The following is a 23,903-nucleotide window of genomic DNA, read 5'->3' on the forward strand; positions in this document are numbered from 1 at the left end:
AGCATCCAAAATCATCCAAAAGCATCTCAATACAAGCAGTGCCCCCTAGTGGTGAAAGTTTAACTTGGCTTCTGCAGCGGGTAGCTGCTAAAATGACCTTTCAAAGCTGACGGTGCAGCTTACGCTCCTGCTGCTCGCCTGCTATCCACAAATATTTCCATCTGAAGCAGGTGCTTTCCTGCCACGTGCCACATGTCTGTGTGAAATATCCTCACGTGCCTCCCCCCAAATTGCACCTTGTTCAGACTTGGCCCAAAGCATGACTGATCGATCAGAACTGTCTGCAGCTTAATCGATGCTGAAAGCGGTTCGAGACGTGGATGTGCGAGCTGTCTTCTCTGAACTCCATCGCTGTGGGTTTGTCCTGCGAGCGGAGAGCGGCAGACTGTTTGGCTGCGAAGCTCGGTGACAGATGGAGGCGTTGAGCTCAAGCACAGATTTGTGTTTGTGTGCCGAGGATGAGTAACGCTTCTTTGTCAGCCGGTAAATTTAGCGCTGACATTTCCTCAGAAGCACGCCGACCCAGCAAACTGGATCAGACCGGATCAAAGCAGAGCCGGCTCACCTTACACTTCATCTCCACATGTTCTCTCGTTAATTCGCCCAGCAGCACATGTATGTGGGAGGATTTTCATCCTGAGGCCTGGAGTGTGCCTTCATGCTTTTTCTGCATAAAGAATCATCCCTCTGCAGCTCGCTACCAAGGGTCAAAGGTCATGTGATGTTAACAAGCTGCTGAAAAGTTGTTGAAAATAAATCCAGAGTTTGTAATGTTTAGGTGTTTCCAGCATTTTCTGCAGGAAAACCAATATTTGTTCCCAAACTGCATTCAGACTGCAGTCTGTCAAAGTTTGAAGAAAACGTTAGCCACCTGTCCATCAGGGAGGCCACGCCCCTGATAATGCAAAGCCACAGGTGGGCCCCTCAGGGGCCGGTGTCCTGCAGGTTTTAGATCTCACCCTGGGTCAGCGCCCCTGAATCTAATGATTAGTTCATTCCCAGGCCTCTGGAGAACTTCAACACATGTTGAGGAGGTCATTTAGACATTGAAATCAGCTGTGCTGGATCAAGGACACGTCTAAAAGCTGCAGGACTCCGGCCCTCGAGGCCTGGAGTTCCTCCACCCTGCTTTAACCCTCAATACAGTTTAAACAGGTGAGTCATAAAAACATCCTTCCCCCCACCGCCGGAGCCTCGTGACCTCAGAAGTACTTCTGACTTGGTAGAGCTGTTTAAGTTAGAATCAAATGACCTTTGACCTTGCAGAACTCTGTCGCCTCATGGTGCATGCAGCACATGCAGATACAGATCTTATTTTAATAAACACGGTGACTGAAGGCTCACCTCTGTCCTGCTCCTGTGGACAGAGGATGTCCCTTTCACATTAAAAGCATTAATATTTTTGCTTGTTTCACGTCTTTTTTTTTTTACATTTTTGCCTCTTAGAAGAAAGATTTTATCTTTTTAAAACCACCTGAATGTTTTCTGTGTTGTTGTCGGGACTCGGCCTCTCGGCCTGTGCTGCTGCTTCCATGAAGCCCTTGTTGGTGCTGCACACATGAAATCCCAGGAAAGTTGATCGCTGCTTAATTTCAGTTGATTTTTCATCTTTAACACATTAATGTTTCTTTCAGTAAGTGACAAAGTTTGTCCTCCTGATTCTGATGAAGAGCTTTCAGTTACTGGTCAGGAGGTTTCCTCTGAAATAACCCAACACCACCTCCTCCTCCTCTCCTTCTCCTCCTCTGCCCTGCTGGACCAATCACGGCCCAGCATCCCTGCTGGCCAATCAGAGGGCTGGTGGGTGATGTCATGTATTGGGCTGCTGTGTGGTGGTGCTGATGCTGCTGAGCTGCAGATCTTCAGTGTGAACAGAGAAGAGCTGGAGCGAGCATCGCTGCAGGGTGAGTGACAGATCCACTCGTTCACCCCACACTGATTATTTCTATTATTATTTTTTTTACATTTTCTGCAGCTCAGAGCAGAAAGATGAGGCGATAAAAGCAGATTTCTCGGCTGTGACTCGATTTCTTTGTTCCTGCATTTGTTCCTCTGCAGTTTCTCTTCATCTCTTCCTCCTTTCTCGCTCTCATGCATCCTCTCCTGCGTATTTTCGCTCCATTTTCTTCTTCAGTTTTTGTTTCGTTCGGTTTGCTGTTTGAGTTCAGCTCCTTCATCTCTGCAGAAGGCGATGCGCTTTCTGGCAACAATGACATCATCGCTGAGAGCATGCACACACACACACTTACACATGCACGCAGTGACACACACACACACGCACACACACAAAGTTAGGACGTTGTGTTTGCGTTTGCATTTAAATTTTGCAACAAATTCATGTTTTTAATCAATTTCTGCAGAAAAAAGCAAATGTAAACATAAATATGCCTCCTCATTTACAAAGTAGAGCTTTGCTGCTTTTCTCCGTTTACTCTCTCAATCTTTTTGCCTTCTTATGTTTAGAATTAGAAATGCAGTTTGTGGAGATAAATGTTGGTATTTTCTTCATTTTCTGGGCTGCAGACGTGAAATGATCAAATGCAAATAGCTTAAAAGATGAACTTGTAGTGAAAGATGAATCTTAAGCAGGCTTGGATAACAGCTGGAGTTGACTTTGAAATTCAAATGATTTTCATGCAGTTTGTAATTTGCTGCAGTGACTGAGTAACATCGTGTTTACCAGGCTTTCAGAACAGATCAGAGTTTATCTGCAGGAAAGTTCAGATAACATCGTGTTTGCTGTGGTTTCATAACAGATGCAGACAAAACTACAAATACAACCATAGTCTGCTTTTAAATCTTTACATTTCTTAGAACTGTGGAGGTCAGTGTGAATCCGAGACAGATCTGTAGAATCTCTCTGTAAAGCCTTACACGGAAGAAAGTGATGATGTTCCTGCACATGTGATCTGAATGATCTCTGATGAGGGAACAGCAGAAAAAGCTGCTGAGTTTTTGTTTCTGGGGCACACTGAGGGTTTCTCTCTGCAACGGCGGCTTCGCTTCGGAGGCCAAAGCCCGAGCGGCTCCTCGTGTCTCTGCTGCTGATTCATTCGTCACACTGAGTGGATTATTTTAAGCTCCCGAAGCAAATCAGTGGCAGGTGTCGAATCTTCTCGTGTGAATGACTCACACGAGCCGAGAAAAGCTGCATCGTGAGCAAAAGCTCACCTTTAAATTGAATCGATGGCAGAGATATTCTTAGTGTGTGAACCAGAGAAAGCAAAATGACACTGAATCACAGCGGACGAGCGAGCAGCGGATGAAACAGCAAGAGCAAAGATGCGGCTCGTGCAGGGTTTGATGTTTGTGTTGCTGCCTGAGAGGCATTGTTGTTCATCGGCTTCCACTGATTAGATGTGTCTCTCTGCAGGAACAGACTCTACCTCACCACAGTGTCTTTGACTGAGAACAGCAGCAGCAGCAGCAGGATGACTCTAGCAGGTAAACGACTTTTCTTTTTGCTTTTATCTCTCAGTCCTGTCTGCAGCTTTTCTTTATATCTTTTCCCTCTGAATGTTCCAGCTTACAGGGAGAAGATGCGAGACCTCCCCCTGGTGTCTCTCTTCTGCTCCTGCATCCTTCCCGAGCCCAGAGAGCCGGCGGCCGACAAGAAGGAAGGTCAGTAGCACAAAGTCACCTTTGTCCCGCAAGACAGGAAGTAATGGTGTCCTGCTAAAAACAGTCAAAATGTCTGCAGTGAAAAAGGACTACAGATTCAGGCTCAACCTGTCTATGAGCTACAGCAGGAAAGACGATGCTGAGGCTGCTTTTAGTTGGTCATACCAGTAAATGAAACCAGAGAATGATATGAAATGTAAATAACACAAAATATTTACCCAAAAAGCTGCAGGCTGAACTTTTCGAGGCTGAGCTTTCTCTGAATGGAAACACGTTTATATTCAGTGTTGAATAAATCATCAAATTTTGCGATGTACAGTTTATCAACCAGCCCATTAATGAGTCATAAAAATCTGAATCTCATGCACTGGGAGCTCTGGTCAGAGCACCTGTGAAAACCAATTTTTTAAAAGTTGCAGAGCTCAATCGGTCCATGTTCGAGGAAGATGTACAAAACAGTAGTTTAGCGTAAATCCCAACAACGAAGTCAGCCAAATGAAACCATAAAACCACGGCTTCTTTTCATCTCACCGCCTCATCCTCTCTCTGCAACTGCAGGCGTGGTGGACTTGAACCTCTGCAACATCCGGGACATGGAGGTGATCGAACTGAGCAAGCGAGCGAGTGGCCAGGCCTTCGAGGTCATTCTGAAGCCACCCACCTTCGACGGCGCCCCCGAGCTCAGGGCCACGACACCGCCTCGCCAGAAACCATCGCTGGCGGAGATCCAGAAGAAACTGGATGCTGCTCAGGAAAGGAGGAAGGTGTGTATGTGTGTCAAAGTAGTAGGTGACCTAAAAGTGTTTAAGGTCATAAATTTGACGTTTTATTTAAAAACATTTAAATATTTTTAATGTGTGTAACATTAATTTATTGATGTTTAACAGTTTTGCTCGTATTGCCTCTTGGACAAATTAAAATGTTGACCTGATTTGGTCTCACTGCGATAAACAAGTTAGTACAGTTCACGCTAAGGAGAACAAACATATATGAAATGCACAATTTATGGAAATTCTTCAAAGAGTTTAAGAGAAATGTCAATAAAAACAGAGATGTGAGGCTCATAGAGTCAGTAGTCAGACAGCTTCATCCTCAAGTCACCATGAATGTCTGTGCAGTTTTAAATTGCAGTCCATCCAGATGTTACTACAAAAATTAGGGGCCCTAAAATCGAACTCTGAGGAACGCCACAAGTTCTTTCAAATTGTTCTACGTGTCTGTTCAGACAAATGCATTTCAAGATTTTTGAGAACCCGGCATCAGTGTAAAGGGATGAAACTCAGTAACAATCTTCCCTCTGACTCGCTCTAGTGTCAGGAGGCGGAGCTGCTGAAGCACCTGGCCGAGAGGAGGGAGCACGAGCGGGAAGTCGCTCAGAAAGCTTTGGCCAAAGAGTGTCAGGAGCATCGCGCCACCGCCAACATGGAGCAGCGGCAGATGCACCTGAACGCCTCACAGGAGAGGCTCCACGAGGAGGTGAGGACCACGGTTTTACACTGCGAGATGTTACCTTCATTTACTGAAAATAAAATCGGAACTCTGGAAATAAATCACTAAAAGGAGCCTGTGTGGTTTCTGTTTGTGTCTTTCAGGACAAGCACAGTGTGGAGGTGAGCACGGCTGAAAAAAGAGCGAATCTGGGTAGAAACTGTGAGACAAAAGTTTTTATTTTAATCTCTGTTGCTTCTTCTGGGAGAAAAACCAACTACAGAAACACTATAGACTCAAATAACACAGTTTGCAGTAGCAAACATGCAGTCAAACCAAGGCTCCGTCCACACGTACACGGGTATTTTTGAAAACGGAGATTTTTCGTTTTAAAAAATAATCTCGTCCACACGTAAACGCAAAAATGAAGGAAAACACTGCTATGAACATGCCAAAGCAACAGGTGGCGATATATTCCTACCCGTGTAGAAATGTTGGCCAATCAGAAGTCTAGAAGCCTCGTGGGAAAGAGTAAACAAAGCTGGGGCATAGAAGCAGAACCGAGTCGTATGTGTGGAGGGACAGTAACTGTGTGTATATGTAAGCATTTAAACACTGCAGAGAGTAGAATTAACAGTATTGTAGAAATTCATTTCACCGAAACAATAACGTGGCGCACACTGTGACGTCAAAAAAGGCGCACACCTTTGACGTTTTCTCCGTTTTTCTCGTCCACATGTAAACGCAAAAACTGAGTTTTCGAAAATCTCCACCCTGGCAGGCGTTTTTAAACATCTCAGTTTTCAGTGACCAAAAACGCCGTTTACGTGTGGACGAAAGGTGCAAACGCATAGAAAAATCTCAGTTTTCCAAAAATACCCGGGTACGTGTGGACGTAGCCCAAATCACTGACAGTTCACGTTTATAAGCTACCAAAACTGCAGCATGGTGATAAAAATTCTCGTAAAAGATGGAAAAACATGACCAAGATTGGTCTGAGTAAAAACTCTAACAAGGCAAAGGTGAAGTCAAAACATCAAAGTCAAGACTCAAAGATAGAAGTAAACAACTCGTCAAACTTGAGACTCGTCAAAACACCCGGCACTGTGATACAGACAGACGCAGTTCACGAGGAAGGAACGTTCTGTAACAAGGAGGAGTAACCTATTAGTTACTGAAATGAGTTAACAGGTAGAGGTTATTTAGTTAGAAATGTCAAAATTCTTCTAATAGCACAGGGTTGGGAAGGAGCTGGGTTTGGGATACTCAGAGAGAAACTGAGGCAACATGAATATCTGATGGTCATTGTTGGGATATTGTGGTTGAGGTGAAACCTTTCAAAACACAAGCGGTGGCCCTAAAACCATGAATTATTTTACAACAATAACTTTTTAAAGACTGAAACAATGATCTCTTAGCCTTATTTCTGATTGCAGTGGGTAACAGTGTGATGCTGTGATCCAATTTTAACATAACAGCCGCCTGAGTAATAGTGATGGGTCGTTCGCGAACGAAATGGCTCTTAGAGCCGGCTCTTTGACGTGAACGACGCGAGCCGGCTCCTTATCGCGAGCCGTCACGTGGGTTTTTTTTTTTTTTCTTTCTCTCAGCCTCTCTCTCGCACTTTTTTTCCGCTTCACTCTGCACGCGAGCCTTGTGCTTTACGCTGGGCAGAGGGGGGAGGGGCGGTAGTTACACTCAGTAGCACAGGAACAGAGCCAGAGAGAGAGAAAGAGAGGCAGGGACAACAACATTAGAAAGGTATAGTAATCATCCACAACTATTTTCAGTTGCAGATGATAAAGGATTGAGAAAGTTTATTCATGCAGGTCCATATGACAGAGAATATGCATGTTCTTTTAGTTTTCATATTATTATAATTTATATTTAATTGTGTTGTGGTTTGCAGTGTTTTGTGTTCTTTTCACTTTTAATTTGTGAAAGGAAAAAGCTGAAATTTAAATAGTTAAAACTTGAAATGTGAATAGTTGATTTTTGTATTATATGATTTATTTATTACATTTTATGTGGAGTGAATAAATAAAAGTATATTTACGGTGGCCCCTAGAGACAAAGCACATACAAACTTCAAATCACGTACGAACTCTGAAGCATGTACAAACTCCAAAACACGTAAAAACACGTACAAACTCCAAAACACGTAAAAACACGTACAAACTCCGAAGCACGTAAAAACTCAGAAGCATATAAAAACTCAGAAGCATATAAAAACTCAAAACACGTACAAAAGACAACAGAAGTGCTCCAGGATGCTGGGCGCAGTGTTGAGCCTTTGTTATCTTGTGGCTACACAAGCCAGCAAGTACCAACGACCGGATTTGGTGTGTGGTAATAACAGGTAAATGAACTTTTTTTTTAAATTATTTGAATATATATATGAGTGCCTGTGTATAAATACACAAACAATACACACATGCTTTCAATTGTGTAATTTAAGTGATCTAGTAGCTCTGCTTTGGAAGTTCAGTTCATGCTAGAAATGTGTTTTGGAGTTTGTACGTGTTTTGTCTCTAGGGGCCACCGCATATATTTATATATAAACATATATAAATAAAACCACTTGTTTTTATGTTAGTAATTCCTTTTGTGCATAATTTTATATTATTGTTAATAATAAATTAATTAAAGCAACAAAACAACCTGAAGAGCCGGTTCGGAGCCGAAAGAGCCGGCTCTTTTTAGTGAGCCGAACCGAAAGAGCCGGCTCTCTAAAAAGAGCCGGAAATCCCATCACTACTGAGTAAGAGAGACAAGCTTAAAGGAACTTTTGGGGGGTTCTGATAGCATAGAGTTAGCGATGAGTGGGTCCCTGTTATAGCAGTCCATTTAATAGCTACTATTGTAGAGTCTTTACCTGGCCTTGAGGCGACTGCTGTTGTGATTTGATGCTATAACAATAAAATTGAATAGAAATTGAATAGTTGTTGGATCTCTGAAGAACGCCAGAACAACTTTCAGACAGGTTTCTCATTGTGATTGTCAGAGCTGCCATTTTTGACCAACCACGGTGAGACTGTGACATTTTGTCTCTTAACATCCACCGGGTCACCGATCACTCGTTCAGCGTTTGATTTGGGTTCTGTTTGAGTCACGTGCTAAAAAGCAATGATGTAACCTTTCCAAAAAAGCCTTGTTCAGTTATTTTGGCATGAAAGGTTTTCAATGTGGCATTTCCAGACTGTTCTAAACACTGAATGAGTGTTTGGACAGTAACCAAAGTCAAAGCCTTAGATTCACATGTAACAGGTTACCTGGAGGATGTGAAGAGGAGAGAGCAAAACTAACAAAATAATTGCAATTTGCAGATATAAAGCAGTTTTACTTTTACTGGATCAAAAGGTTCTAGACCAGGGGTCTCAAACTCCAGGCCTCGAGGGCCGGTGTCCTGCAGGTTTTAGACATCACCCTGGGTCAACACACCTGAATCAAATGATTAGTTCGTTACCAGGCCTCTGGAGAACTTCGAGACATGTTGAGGAGGTCATTTAGCCATTTGAATCAGCTGTGTTAGATCAAGGACACATCTAAAACCTGCAGGACACCGGCCCTCGAGGCCTGGAGTTCGAGACCCCTGGTCTAGACCAAACCAGAAAAAGGTGCCAGAGGTACAGAAATGTGTTTAGTGAGAGCCTGTAGCTCATATCCCTGCAGGTTTTAAGCTTTTTAATATCTTCACCACCTCCTCTTTTAAATGTGAGTGTTTGTGGTAACAACAACCTCCTGTTCTCCGCTCCCAGGTGTCTTGATGGCCTGATCACAACACAAGCTGAACCTTATTTGGAAGCCATTTTGGAGGGCTGATGAGCTGATATTTGATGTGCCGGGATGCTGGTGCTACTCCGGCGCAGAGACTGACAGGAAGTAGCTCTGAAAAGAGTAAGAGAAGAAGACGATGAGGAGGGCAGAGGGCAAGACCGACTGCACAACAACTCCTCTGTACAACCAGGACTCTCTTTAACAAGACGAACTCTTTATAACGAGATGGACGCTGCAGATTCAGTCGTCATTAGATGGTTTGAAGGGGTTTTACTGTGCTTTGTTTCCATGCCAACGGTGCCAATGTGCTCGTGTGTGTGAATGTGTGGGCCTATCAACCTAACATCAACCAGATCCATCCCCTATGACTAAAAGGAAACCTTCCTCTCGGACTTTGAACGTTAAAATTAACCGAAATGAAGGATGCGTGGAATTACAGCTGATCTCAATCAAACAGCGCCATCTGCAGGATTGTTTAAATCATTGCATGTGGCTCTTTAGCGACATCTAGTGGCATCTGTAGGTATAAAATAAGCAGCAAGCAGATCCATTTTGACCTTTAGGATCAGAGTCAAGATCACTGAAAGTGAGTCCAAGACGAGTTAGTGTTTCTGAGGTCAATTTAAGACAAACATCAGCAAAAATAGAGCTGAACTTAGTCGTAGAGGTGAGATTACCAACAATGAAATCACCGCTACACAGGAAGTCAAACGACACCCTAAAATCCCCAAACCAAAACAGCGCTGCCCTCCAGGGCAGCTCGTTTCACCCGCTCTTTTCCTACTTTTAAAGGCAGAAGTTCTAGGCGCTGTGCAGGGGTGGAGACATCACATCTTTGCTGTTTCACAGATGATGTGGTTTGGATCGCTCAGACTCGGTGTCTCTGGATATTTGTCATTAGTGAGGGAAGCGTGGCGCAGGAGAGATTGACTCCCAGGTTCTGTTGTGATGATGAGAGAGAGCTGAGCGTCGAGGCGAAGCCGTCAGTCAGTCTACGCTCCTGCACTCACCGATGGCCCCGAGCGGAGTGTGGTGACCGAAAGAGATGAGGGGGTGAGGACCTCAGAGTAGACTCACCCCAAAAAGAGTCAGTTGAGGTGGTTGAGCATCTGACCAGGATGCCTAATGGGCGTTTCCTAGATGACCTGTTTCCTCCTGGGCGTGTCCTACAGGGAGGAGACCGTCTGCGTGTTTGGAAACACCTCAGTGTCCCCCCAGAAGAGCCGGAGCTAGCCGGGAAGAGTGAGCGCAACCAAAAGATTAAGACAAATCCAACCGAAGTGCAGGTTTTTCTGTTTCAAACTCTGCCTTTAGGTTTGTTTCCCACCAGTTACGCATCTCTTTGTCTTTCCTGTGTGAAATGGACGCGACACAACGCTTCTGAGACATCGGTGGTGTTTGCTGCACCCTGCTGCATCGAATGAGTGACCGGACCGACGTGTGTACAGTGTTTACAGCTGCTTATCACTGCAACATCATTGTAAAGGATTATGATATGATGATGATAATGTACAGAAATCACATTATATTTTAAATTCAACAATAAAACAGTCACACTTTACTACTTGGTTCAGGTTTTTTATTGAGTCAGATTCTGGATTATAAATACATTAAGAGTCAATAAATATCTACTGAAGAGCACAAAATACTTAAATAAAACAAAATTAAATTACTTTAAACCATAAATAACAGAAAGAATATGAAATAAATCTCTGCTTTTAAATCTCAGCTACAGTGTGCGTTTGGTTGTGTAGTTTCTCCCATTTTCTATTTCTGGAGTAAATGTGAGCTGTTTAATATTAATAATAATAATAATAATATTCGCTGGAAATATACATAAAACAAAAAGATGGCAGGTTTAATGCTAAGCAGCATTTCACTAAGTCACTGAGATGAAACAGCAGACTGAAGTCAGTCTGTTGGTCATCAGCTCGTCATTCAATTAAATAAACGTACTCTGACAGATATAATTATTTAAATTAGATATTATCAGATTTTTGTCGGATTTTCGTATTTACATGCAGGTAATTCTGTATTTTACATGTATGGACCCCTAATTTAGTTTTCTCTCGACATTCCCGGTCTTCCGTACATGAGCCCGTTTTGCTGGTCCTCATTGCTGGATTCGGACCACAGGCTTGACACAGGTGCAGCCCACCGAGATGAGGCGGGACTCCAGGCGGTAGTGGTAGTCTGCCGACCCTTCTGGCCTGATGCGCCGCAGCAGCAGCACCTGGTGCATGATGGGTCTGGACTCCAGGTTCCGGTCTTCCTGGCCCTGTAAGTTCAGGCAGCCCTGCAGCAGGCAGTGAGCCTCCGACAGGAAGGGAGGGAACAGAGTGTCGTCGGTGGTGACGCTGAGGATGGAGAAAGCGAGGGGACAAAAGATGATTAAAAGAGCTCTGTAAGCCCCGTGATTAAAGGGCCATGCCACAGTTTGTCACTCACTTGTACATCCATGGCGAGATGGAGGCGTTGTTCAGCAGCCTGGTGTGTCTGTGGGTTTCCAGAGTTTTGGCGTCCAGCTGCAGGGAGACTGTTTCAAGCGTTGCACCATGCTTGTGTGTCCTTCCTGTCTTCGGCATGGCCGCTGCCTCTGTGATCATCATCATCATCATTATTGCCACGACACAGGCGGCCTGAGGAAGAGAAGCCACAAAACGTTTATGGTCCCCATTTTCAGATAACGTCACTGTAAAAACTTTTTCTCAGTTTTCAACGAGATACTGCAAGATACAATTTCAAAATCCAGGGTTATCTTTAGATGACACTTTATATTGTAAGCCTGCAATATCAGCGATAAAACCAGAGTGACCGGAGACTGTGGTGAGGAAGAACGTCATTTTAGCAGGAAGAGGCATTTGGCAGCAATGGAGAATTATTTTTTTTCATAAAATCAACACGTTTGTAAAACTTGTTCTTATGATGACGTAACAGAGGACTTCCAGACAATGTTGTTTTTTAAGTGAATAAAATGTAAAATAAAAGAAGAATAAGGGACCAGTTGTTGTTTTTATGGCACCGTTGCATTACATGAGTGCCGAATGGAAGTTTCTTGTGTTAATTTATCAGTAACCCCCTGAGATTGTGAAAAATAATCATGACAAACCATTTCAACATTTGCAAGTTGTATAGCTACGTAATCATTTAATTTGGAGCTTCGATAAAGCTTTTAGTGGCGTCTCTAACAGCTAACACAGGCAAGCGTTTTCTTACCGTCACTTTGTTTGTCGCTGAAAACATGCTGCCGGGTTTCTCTGTTCGTTCTTCGGTCGGATGTTCTGGTTGTTTCGTTTTTGGGGTTTTTTCAGGTCGAGAAGATATTGGGTGTTTTTTTTTTAACCCTGGGGCTCTGCTGGAGGTTCAGGCTCTGCTGGAGGTTCAGGCTCTGCTGGAGTTTCACGCTCTGCTGGCTCTTGTCAGAAAGCGGAGGGTCAGGCTATGGTGTCGTCTTCCTTCTTGTTTCGTGGTGTTCTGTGTGACTGCAACTCGGAGCTGCTCAGATTTTTATGGTGAATGACACCTCCTCTCATGATGTCACCTTCTTTTCTCTCTCCCTCTTCTTTGATCTTCATCTCTAAACCACACAGAATACATGACGAGGCTTGAACGTCGACCCACTTTCGCGTTCGATCTCGAGGTTAAAGTTTTTTGGCACACAAAGAAAATTTGATGCAGATTTTTTTAGGTCAGCTCATCCTCTGGCGTCTCAGGTCTTCACCTTAGCACACGATATGATAATTCTTCATACAATTAAAGTGCATCTGTTTAAACGCTTCAAGACAGCTGAACTTTCGGTGCTCTGTGCTAAAGGCCTGAATCGCCCACACAGTTCTCTACGCCACAATTGTTTAATGTAGTAAATAATCCTTTATTATTTACAGTGAAAGAGCCCAAAGCAACACGTGTTACTGTCTAAATACTGTACATGTACATTCAGTGGCATTATTCCTCCTGATATGTTGTCAGCATCTGATTCCTTCAGTAAATATTTTACATTTATCTCTAAACTGAGTTTCAGATCGTCCATCTGCAGTCGGCTTATCAGCCATCATCTGCGGTCGCCAGTCTTTACTATCAAAGAGCCCAGAAAGATCTTCATTTTGTGTTTTATATAATGTGGTAACAAGCAAAATCCAGCCCTTCAACAGTCCTTATCATGATTGTAGATGATGTTATCACACGTGACTCCTTTGGAGTGGCTTTTTTCGATTATTTGGTTCTTTACATTTGTATATTTGTTACAATACGGCGTCTGTGTTGTGTTTGTGACATCGTGGAGCTAAATTTACAGAGAATGTTCTTGTTTTCATTATCAACAAAGAAGCTCGGTTAACACTTTGCAGACCAGTCTGAGTCCTACTCGTGTTTATGCAAAGGAAGTTTTGCTCTTCATTTTTGTTTCATTGTCAGTTTTAAAATTTCATGTTGTGTCAGAAATCTGAGTTCATAAAGAACCTGAAGATGATTCCTTTCTGTGTTCCTTGAGGCCCAACGTCAGGATCTGCAGATCTTCTAAGATGGTAGTTTCCTTCAAACTCCAAAGCTTGTTTCTGCCGCAGCACCCAGTGTGGTCTTCTGCTGCGTCAGCATTGACATGTCGTGCTTTCAGAGACCCTCCTATGCATATCTCAGTTTTAAGGAGTGATTATCAGAGTTGCTGTTGCCTTCCCTTTGGCTCAAAGCAGGGTGGCTATTCTCCTCCAGCATCAACAAGCATGTTCACTCAGAGAACTGCTGCTCGCTGGATATTTGCCCTTTTCTGGACCACTCTCTGCAAATTGTAGAGAAGCTTGTGCAGGAAAATTCCAGCAGTTTCTGAAATACTCAGATCATAAACAAAAGAGAAGTGGACGGAGAGCAGAACCCTGTGGAACACCACTTTTAATGTCTCGGAAGGATGATTTTAACAAAACCGAAACTTTGAAGGATTTCATGTCAGTTTAGAAACTCAACATGTCTTTGTTTCTTTAAATCAAACGTATCAAATCAAGCGAGAAGAGGTTAATTGTTAAATCTGAGTGTTAATCCAGTCTGACACACTTTGTTGCATCACAGCTTCCATAATGTTCCAGTATGACTCATGCAACAGTCCAGTGTGACATCACCTCATCCTGAGACCCCGTGAATCGTCTTCCTGCCTCTCCTCCGCCGGAGTTTTGAGATGTGTGTTTTGTTGCGTTGTCAGAGCTGCAGCATCAGCCATGATTGCAGGATGCGAGCGCGCTTCAATCTCTGACCTGATTTGCAGTCGTGTTGTGACTCAGGCTGGTCTAAAGTGCAGCATCATCACTGTTTTCTTCTGTTTTCTTGCAGCCTACAGTATGTGACCTGGTTTGATTGAAAGCTTGATGTTTATCAGTAATTTTCTGCTTTCTGCATCACTTCACAGCCTCGGGATGCTCATTATCATCTTAACTTTGTTCTACATCTGTCAATGAAATGTTCACACGCCATTTAAGGTAAGAAAAGGGTCACCGCATTCGAAACTCGTATTTAAAAATCAACCGCACAACTCTTTCGTTTTTATTTTACCCACAAAATGTAATTACTGTAAAAGAACATGGCCGGAGTAAATAGAAATAACACAACATGAATAAAATTAAAAATGAAGCTATAAACTACATGCTACTACCATGCAACGCTATCTGGATTTAATATTATCTGTTTGCACCATTTAGACAGGCCTTATTCCTCTGGGGGAGGTGCTCTTTGTAACAATTACAGCTGATGCTGGGAAATCAGGAGCACACCATTATAAATATATAATGTACGTACATGCATCAATTTATCTGAAGGTGCATGTCTGTCATGCACTGCCTTTAAAAGTGCATGAAACAAACATTATGTGTTCAGGCTGTAACACATCGCACTTGACTTTTGCAGTTTCTGCTCTTGCACATCTCTTTAAGTCTCACAGCAGCTGTTTCACCAGTATGAACATTATGTCTTGAAAGCTGTGTGGGAAATTTCATGAAAAAGATCTCAGCATAGATAGCGTAGCTTCCCTGCACGATGCAGACTAACGTTTGCGATCTGTCACTTTTGGATTTGGCCTGAATCAGAGAAACTTGTGCTCTGGCTTCATGTTTCAGCTGTTGCATGGATTCAAACTTATAACAGAAATAAACTCTCATGCTAATGAAGTGCACCGGCTTCTCTTCGCACTCATCAAAGGCGTAGGCGACTCAGCCTCCATCTGCTCTGAAATCGTCTGCCTTCAATATCAACTTTCCGTCACCAAACAACACGTAGGAGGCCAAAATTCATTAGGACCCTCAAGTGACGTCTGTGGGTCGGATTTAAATCAGATTTAAATCACATTTAGATCGGATTTAAATCAGATTTAAATCAGATTTGTCGCGTCACATCTTTTCTGCCACTGCGGTGTCCGTGTCGAGTGCCTCGTATGGAAACGTGTGATAAAAAACAATTTGCACATCAATTAGCATCCGTCCCCTCTTTCTTTCAGCTTTTATGTGTATGCGTTGAGCAGCATAGTATAGCGCCCCACTATGTTGGAGCTGGTTTATGCTCATCACTACCATTGTTTTCCTTAAATGGAGTTCAGGTTTCAATGTGTTAGATTTCACAAAAACGTGTAAATATTTCCACATGCAACAATTTTTTTCTGTCTTCATGAACACAGAAGATATTCAACTGATTGAGCTGATCTGTGTGAGTAAGCCTAGAGGTTTCTTCCTGTTAAAAGTTCTTCATCCCCACCTTCACCAAGTGCTGCTAACAGTGTTGGGGAGTAACAGAATACATGTACCGCCGTTACGTATTTAAAATATAAAATGTGAGTAACTGTATTCTGTTACAGTTACCGTTTATAAAGGGAGAATGGACCGCCATACCCGTGATGTGTCTGTGAGCGAGGGAGGGAGAGAAAGGAAAAGCACGAGCTGTCACGGAGCAGAAACGGGAGCTGGAAACATGTAAATATAATAATAACCACTGCAGCCAAGAAGAGAGCCTGACGAGCCCAGCTGTAAGTAAGCTATTAAGACTCGACTGTACACCGTGTTCGTGTTTTCCTCTGAAACAATAAGTCCCGTTGGAGCAGCCTTTCAACGCCTCTCGCTAGCAAAGTTGACCCAGACAACAAAGCAAAGCTAGTTTTCAGCTACGAGCCCGACACGAACCCGACGTATTAGCCAGAGGTCCCTTTACTGCGGTTCGGAGCCGCGGACCTGTTTTATATACGCGCGGAATAGTTTTCTACACGAGATCGCTGCAAAAAGTGCAGCCTTACCTAATGTCCACCTACTGTTACTCATTCATATTAAGATTTAAACATCTAGTTGGTGTTGGTGTGGAGAGTAACCTTCAGTAAAACTAATAAATCACACAGCAGTAGTACATTCATGTAGTTGTAAAAAGCTTAATAATATATTAAGTAATCCAAAGTATTCAGAATACGTTACTCTCATTGAGTAATGTAATGGAATACGTTACAGAATACATTTTGTGGCATGTAATCTGTAATCTGTAGTGACTACAGATTACAGTGCAGTGGAAACACACTGGCTGCAATATGGGAACACTGGATTCTAAAATGTTTGATCTCATTGGGCTTCAGAACTCCTTGAATTTTAATCTCAAACAAGATTTTGGCTGTTCATGAATAAATGAGCGTGACTGAGTGATAGTGAAATGCTGCACCGATAGAACTCAAAGCAAAAAGCAAATCAGGTGCTCCCTCCATCAGCTGCATGCCTAATGAGCCAGCCCAGTTTATTGTGGTCTTGGTCAGTTTACTCAGTGTTTTTGAGTTTTTTACTCTTTCATGTTTCATGTATTGAAATATTCAGTATTTCTATTGTTTCGTGTATTTAGTCTGGGTCTTGGTCCTGAGTGGTTCTGGCATTTAATTCCTCTTTCAGTGTTGTGTTAAGTCTCCTGTATGAAGTTCATGCCTGTGAGTTTGTGTTCTTAATCATCTCGTGTCCTGCTTTGAAAGTTAGCGATCCTCATGTTTTGCTTTTAGCTTTGCTTTCGTTGTCGCATCTTCTGTGATTTAGTTCAGCTACGCCTTTTTCTCTCCAGCTGTCTCCACTTCCCCAAACTGCTTTCCTGTGCCTTCATTCAATTCATTTCAATCTACAGCTCGTGTCTCAGGGGGTTGGGAAGCGCATCTGTAACCTGAAGGTCGCCGGTTTGAACCCCGGGCTCTCTGTCTGTCCTGGTCTTTGTGTCCTTGGGCAAGACACTTCACCTACCGCCTACTAGTGATGGCCAGAGAGGCTGATGGTGCGATATGGCAGCCTGGCTTCTGTCAGCCTGCCCCAGGGCAGCTGTGGCTACAACTGTAGCTGCCTCCACCAGCGTGTGAATGTGAGAGTGAATGAATAGTGGCATTGTAAAGCGCTATATCAATCCATTATCATTACTTCAATTTTATTCATAACCAAAATCACAACAATAGTACAGAGAACCCCCAATAATTAGACAGCTCCCTACAAGCAAACACTTTGGCGACAGTGGGAAGGAAAAACTCCCTTTTGACAGGAAGAAACCTCCAGCAGCACCAGGCACCGGGAGGGGCGGGGCCATCTGCTGTGATAAGCTGGGGTGAGGGGAGGAAGACAGGACGAAGACCGCCTGTAGAAGAGAGCTATTAATAATAACTCATAATTAAATGCAGAGAGGTGTATAAACACAATATATAGTCGCTGCCTCCCCTCGTGCTTTGTCAGAGTGTCTGTTCACCTTGTTCCAGAGGTTTCCAGCCCAGGGTTCAGGTTCAGGTTTGTTTTCTGTTTCACCTTTTTGGATTTTTGTAACAGTCAATAAATGTCTCACTGCAAGTTCACCTCTGGCTTTGGTCCTCATGTCCACACGTACAACAAAGTGCTACACTAACAGACAAATATACAAAAAATGCGAATAATCCAGAGGAAGGTGAAGAGCTTCTCCCTCAGAGTGGACCATCCATCATCTAGAAATACTTTCAATTTAGGTCAACACATTTTAACCCCGAGAAAACAGAGAGGATCTCACACCTGTCAAGGATTCTGCTGTGAATTTTATTTACATCCACCTTTTTCTACATTACGTAGAAAAAGGTTACGTAACAGTTACGTAACAGGAGGAACTATGTAAAGGTCGAAGACGTGCAGTTTATGCATTTTAATTTACTTCAGCGTGATGGAGAGAATTCATGTGAACAATGAAGAGCAAATTTTATTTTGCTACAAAAATAAGTTCAGTAATCTCTATTATGATAGTAGAGAGAGGACAGGGAGGATTCACAGCCGGGCCTGAACAACATCCAGGTCAACTCAGTGAGAGCTCAGGTTATTAACCTGAGTTTGCCATGTATGCACTTTTTTTTGTTCAGATATTTCGTAAGCATAATACGGTGATATTTTGTTTCTTAGGCTGTTTCCACAAACTGTTTACCTCCCACTCTCACCAAAAGCAAGAAGAAATTAAAAATTGGGTCACAGTAATTCAGAAGTTTCAGCACAAAGAGATGAGGTAGGTGTTTGAGTTTTCGATGGACGTGATCCTCGCAGTGTGGCGTGTTTGACGAGCGAGCTGCTGCGTGTTGAGAGCTGTGCTGCTGCGGTGACTGGAAACAAAGTCAGAGTAGTGACGGGAGGGGGGGTTTCTGAGCTAACCAGAGCCTCTGCTGTGGTTTGGGGAACCACAGAGTTTGTGACATCTAGGAATATTTTATTCATTCAGAACTGCCTCTTAAGGTTCCCATTCATTCATGGCTCAGTCATTCCCTCTTTCCCTGCCTGGAAATTAAGCTTATGATCTCTACAGTCAAAGTGCAATGTGTCTTTATTTTTTGTCAAATTAGTCATTACATGTCTACTTAGGAAAATGAAGAAAGGTTAATTGTATTTGGGTAAGTGCAAGAACTGTGATTACAACCAAAAAACAAAGCACATGCCAAAACTTTAAACTGAATTTCCAAAAGTATATTTCTCTGTCTCTGTAATAATTCTGTTGACCTTTTACATAAAATAAAACTGATATAAAACATATTTGAGGAGCTAGAACTGATTTGATTAAGTTTGCCTCACAAAACACAGAAACTACCTGCCGGCTGAATTCAGTTTTACTGTATAAGTAAATTGTTTTAAGGTATTGCGTGTAAATGTGAAACTGTTCTTTATTATATTGCATACAGCAATATTACATAGTAAATTTTACTATTATGCGTTACATGCTATAAAAAGTGAAACAATAAGTTTAAACACAAAGCCCTGTTTCTATGACAACAACTTGTAAAAAGACCTAATTACCTAAAGAAGATGAAGCTGTTCAACTTCTTATTGGCTGAGCGTGGGTCAGACCGTCTCTATGCAGACAGCATCGGTTGTCAGATGGAGGCAGTGTCCAAATAACGTGGTACAGCTGGTCTGTGGCTGCTCCTCCATCAGCCAGCTGCAGAGAAGAGCAAAATTATAACATATGAAGATTTAAAAGAAAATCAAGTTGTAAAAACAATAAAAGTGTGATTTGCAGCCACCGTCTGTGATTTTCATGCTGTTTTTTAATCCTTGATGTTTCGTCACACTTCTCCCGTTCCTGGAAAACTCTGCTGTCGCTCCCTTTTCCGGCCCAGAACAGGCTGCTGGGTTTTTGGAGGAGTGCATGGTTGGTTCCATTTATGTTGGAAAGCTAGCTAACGAGATAGCTAAAGCTAGGCTTTAAGTTCTGTGTACGTGAGAGACACTACGAGGTCTGAAAATACCTCCCAGTTTTTCTGCGATGACGTTTACAAAGCTGAGCCTGTTTAATATTTGGATGAAAAAATAAACTTGTATGCAGATGATGCAGCACTTTTAAATGTTCCTGTGACCCCTCAGTTACTTCCAGTGACTACTTTGAGGAAAGAGAGGCCAGTTTATCTGCATTTATCCTTCAGTAGTTTACAACAGCTCACTGAGATTAAGAACAAGAAAAAAAAATTTATCTGACGTCTCGATCACTGGTTTCGTTTTGCTGCTGCCTTAGATCTTAGTTCAAGCATAAAACTGCATGGATTCTGTTTTTTGATATAAAATGATTGTGTCTTAAGTCTAGTCTTTTTAAGTCTTTTTCAATCTGTACAGCTCTTGTGCCACATATTATAATAAATGACAATAGTAAAATGCAAGTTGTCTAAGGAGCTTGGGAAAAAAAGCGTCTGGACTTCTTTAAGTTGCAACTTAAAGAAGTCCAGACGCTTTTCTTTCCAAGCTCCTTAGACTGCGATGACCTGGATGACTGAGAACCTTCACAGACATAAAATGCAAGTTATAACATTTTTAATAGACACAAAACATTGTATGGCTGGTGTCTCTTTTCCTTGACAATGAGAGTTTCTAACGTTTTTACTGTTACATTGCTCCCTTCCACTGAGCCTTTACAGGATGAAGTAACTTTGTTACTTTGTTTCTGGCCGTGGAGGCCAATAACGGTTGGCTGTCCTCTCCTTTAGCGCCACCCTCAGGTCAGACATTTTTATCTCACTACAGACAACGCTACAGCTAAGGCATCACCTTGTCTCCATCGCATTTGCAGGTGTCGCTGGTGAGGCTGCACAGGTTACCTTGAAACTTGATCGACACACGGCTGTGTGAAAACTCCTGACAGCCCTGCCAGTAACCAGCAGTGGTTGAATACTTAGTGATTTATCAGATAAATCCTCGTTTTGTCGGGTTTCCTGTGTCAAACCAGGTCAAAGGAAATATGCTGACAGCTCTGATAGAAATTCTCTCAGCTCAAACCTCAGGGTAGACCACAATCAAAGCTACACCAAACAGCTCCGCTGTGATGTCACTGCAGGGGGTGGAGCCACGGCAGGAGCTTCTGTGAGAACCTAATATGGAAAAAGGAAACATACAATACTGAAACATGGGGGCTAACTGAACTATGAATGCATTCAAACCTGCAGCTCTTTCCATGCTAGACACAGATGAAATGCATTGTTCTGATTGGCTGATTACACACATGCAGCTGTTTCTGTTTCTTACTGGTGGATTTTCTTTATTTGACACTTTAAGAATATGTCACTGGTTTCATTAGATTGGGATCCATGAATATGTAAGATTTCCCCTCATTTTTTTTCTCTGTAATGGAAAATCTCTCTTTTTTTACCTTCACAGAGAAAGTGAAACATTACGTTAAAACTCTGTGTTCTACCTCCACCATACAACGTTTTGACATCTCCTATGAAATAGTAGACATGTCTATCTAATAGTCTCTAATTTGTTCATGTAAATGGAGAGTCCTCGTCATATTTTTATATTTATTTCCCCATACCTCTACACAATCAGTTAAATACAATACTGAGAATTATGATCTAGAACCTGTTTGATTTTGTTCATGATTGAGAGGTTAACTGAAGTGATAAGAGCTAGCTTTTGAACACTTGAGTTTGTACACAACTGGTTTAATTGTCACGTATTAGTCCTAATAATTTAGTCTCCTTTACTATTTTAGTTTGTTCATTTTCTACCTGTGTTTGTATCCCATCATTCACTTTATACTCACCAAATATCATTGCTTTTATTCCCAGAAAGTATATATTAGTACCATTTCAGCAAATAATATTAAATTTGATCATTTAGAAATCTTGAACATCTCATTAATATATGTTCACACCAAGGGCGTAGATTTGGTTGTGGCATTGATGGGGACGGATGATTCAACCATCGAACCCTGCCCCGTTTCTTATTTTTTCCTGTTTGTTTTTGCTTCTTGATAAAAAAGGAGAAATATACTTGCCTACATATGCTATTCTACATGCTTTTAAACCGTTTAAAATTACAATTCATAGTTTTATATGTGAATTATATAATGTTAAATTACTATTAAACAAATGACTGACTAAGTATTTCAGGCTTTAGTTTACTTCAGCCATATTACATATCAATCAGGTATCATACAAAAGTAAAAATAGCTTCAAATACAGTCATGACAATAAAAGAATATGACTTTAAGGACTTAACAACATTACTTCAGTTACACCAACATCTCTGACACATTAGCACTAAGGAAACACTGAATGACCTGCTGGTTTTTGTCCATAAAACTACTCGTCTAAGATGACCACAAAGTAACAGATCTCTTAGCAACATTATGCAACATTTTAGGCACTGTTGCCCTGATCAAGTCAGTGAGCTGGGATGTTTTGCTCTAAACATGAATTACTGTTACAGCAACAGACATGGACTATACGTCAGCTTGATAATCTGTTGTTAGAATTTATTTAATATTACTTTCTACACCAGGATCCTTTTCCACGCAGCTGACGCTGGTAACTGTGCAGGGGCGGATCTAGGAAAGTTTAGCCAGGGGGGCCGATAGAGCATGAACAGGGAAAAGGCGGCACAAAGACATACTTTTCTTTCTTGTTCTCATTTAAAATGTCTAGCTTTTAATAAATAATTATCTGAATCTTACAACCAAAGTTTTAATTTGATGTAAAATGTATAGAAGTCCATTACTGTATATAGTAACTGTTAAGTCTGATATACCCTAGTAAGCTATAGTACTTTTTCCTTTGGGAAGATACCATCTGTGCAGTCTGCAGTTCTGTAGAAGAAAGATGTTGAATCTATTTAATTATTCTTGAAAAATAATTTATTTCTGTGCATTTTTTTCACACTGCATCAAATTAAAGTTGATTACGTCGATTAAGCATCATGAGGTGGGGGGTGGTTCCCTTTTTTTTTTTCACTGGGAGTTTTAGAGCCCTATTAGTTAGGTTGCTTAATATTTCTGCTAAGTACTCTTTAAAATACCAGAATAGGGAGGATGGAGTAGGTTTAAGTTTATTAGATTGATCAGTGTTGCTGAACTATGAAATATTTTGGGTGCAGTGTATTTTTACATACATGTATAACAGAATAGCGTTAGTGGGGTTTTTTTTTTAACTTGAGTATGAACCTATACAAAAAGCAGCAAGATATTTTAAAAAAAACAGTTTTATTGATTAAAAAACACTATATCGGATTCATATCGGTATCTCACATAAAAAAAAGTGGTATCGTGCCATCTCTAATATATATGTATGTAAGTATATATACACATACACACACATATATACATATACACATACATATTCCATCACTGAAAAAAGGAAATTGGGTGGTTGTTACATTTACAAAAGCCTAGCTTGTTTGCAAAACATGTTTCTATGGTGAACGTAGTGAAATCATCTAAGGTCTGAATGAAATTCAACAGATTAATTTGTTCTTGTTGAGATGACATGAAACAATCCTGTCAGAGAGATTACTTGACTGGACTCACAAAGTTCATAAGATCACACAAGATTTCAAAGCACAGGAAATGCACGAGTCAGAAGAAGCATAAAAGCATACGCACACCACGTGTAGGCTGTTGCAATATATTGTGGTTTAACCTGTCAAGGACAAAAAAATGTAAAGAAAATTCTGCATCAAGCCTTGTAATCATAGCTTTCCTACTTTTGTGAGGTCTGTATCGACAGCTCAGTGGTGCATTGGTTAGCATTGTTACATCACAGCAAGAAGGTCGTTGGTTCAAGTCCGCAGTCTGGTTAGTTTGCAGTGGGTTCTCTCTGGTTTCCTCCCACAGTTTAAAGTGTTGCATTTATTAGGCCTAGGTTAACTGGTAATTATAAGTGAACATTATGTAATATGAAGGCAACATGCAGTATTTAAGTGACCAAGTAGTACTGGGGTAAAAAGGTATTTAATCAATCTGGAGAAAATCATAATATTCAAAGAGCTCAACTTACTTCATCTAAACATGTTTAATCACATTTTATCAACACAAAATTCACACGTTTATTGAATATGAATAAGTTGTGTTGATTTAACTCAGTTGTTTAAGTTGCTGCCAACGTGACTTAAACAACACTTTTTTCAGTATACCCAATTCTCCAAACTTCACAAACTGTTGTTCTTGATAAATGTATTTATTCACTTCCTTAAATGGACGACTGTAATTCATTATTATCAGGAAGTCCTAAAAACCCCTGAAAAGCCTTCAGCTAATCCAAAATGCTGCAGCAAGAGTCCTGACAGGGACGAGAAAGAGAGAGCAGATTTCTCCTGTTTTGGCTTCCTGTTAAATCCAGAATT

The 23,903-nt window shown here is 41.6% G+C and overlaps 2 protein-coding genes across 5 annotated transcripts in view; one reads left to right on the top strand and one right to left on the bottom strand.

Annotated features, from left to right (window-relative positions):
- The window catches only part of stmn4l (stathmin-like 4, like), a 17,019-nt gene extending 6,646 nt beyond the window's left edge, over positions 1–10,373 (top strand). For 3 of the 4 annotated variants that reach the window (XM_085402034.1, XM_085402099.1, XM_085402137.1), the window contains 7 exons: positions 1,635–1,904; positions 3,374–3,444; positions 3,526–3,621; positions 4,180–4,385; positions 4,933–5,097; positions 5,214–5,231; positions 8,808–10,373. In XM_085402034.1, the coding sequence (XP_085258160.1) occupies positions 3,432–3,444; positions 3,526–3,621; positions 4,180–4,385; positions 4,933–5,097; positions 5,214–5,231; positions 8,808–8,816 (507 nt within the window). In that variant the 5' untranslated portion in view covers positions 1,635–1,904; positions 3,374–3,431 and the 3' untranslated portion in view covers positions 8,817–10,373. The remainder of the gene's footprint in view (positions 1–1,634; positions 1,905–3,373; positions 3,445–3,525; positions 3,622–4,179; positions 4,386–4,932; positions 5,098–5,213; positions 5,232–8,807) is intronic. The other variant, XM_085402200.1, reaches the window with a different exon arrangement.
- A 390-nt stretch (positions 10,374–10,763) lies between these two features.
- Positions 10,764–12,099, bottom strand: LOC146678084 (interleukin-17F-like). The gene is made up of 3 exons (XM_085410649.1): positions 12,043–12,099; positions 11,275–11,465; positions 10,764–11,183 (listed from the first exon to the last, which is right to left on the bottom strand). Exons 1-3 carry the CDS (start codon positions 12,067–12,069, stop codon positions 10,940–10,942), a joined length of 462 nt encoding a protein of 153 aa, XP_085266775.1. The 5' UTR covers positions 12,070–12,099; the 3' UTR covers positions 10,764–10,939.
- Between the last annotated feature and the right edge of the window lie 11,804 nt (positions 12,100–23,903).

The sequence above is a fragment of the Rhamphochromis longiceps genome, linkage group LG1 (genome assembly GCF_057381845.1).
Source record: "Rhamphochromis longiceps isolate RC_006_pf linkage group LG1, R_longiceps_female_GT1.1, whole genome shotgun sequence".
Taxonomy (NCBI): domain Eukaryota; kingdom Metazoa; phylum Chordata; class Actinopteri; order Cichliformes; family Cichlidae; genus Rhamphochromis; species Rhamphochromis longiceps.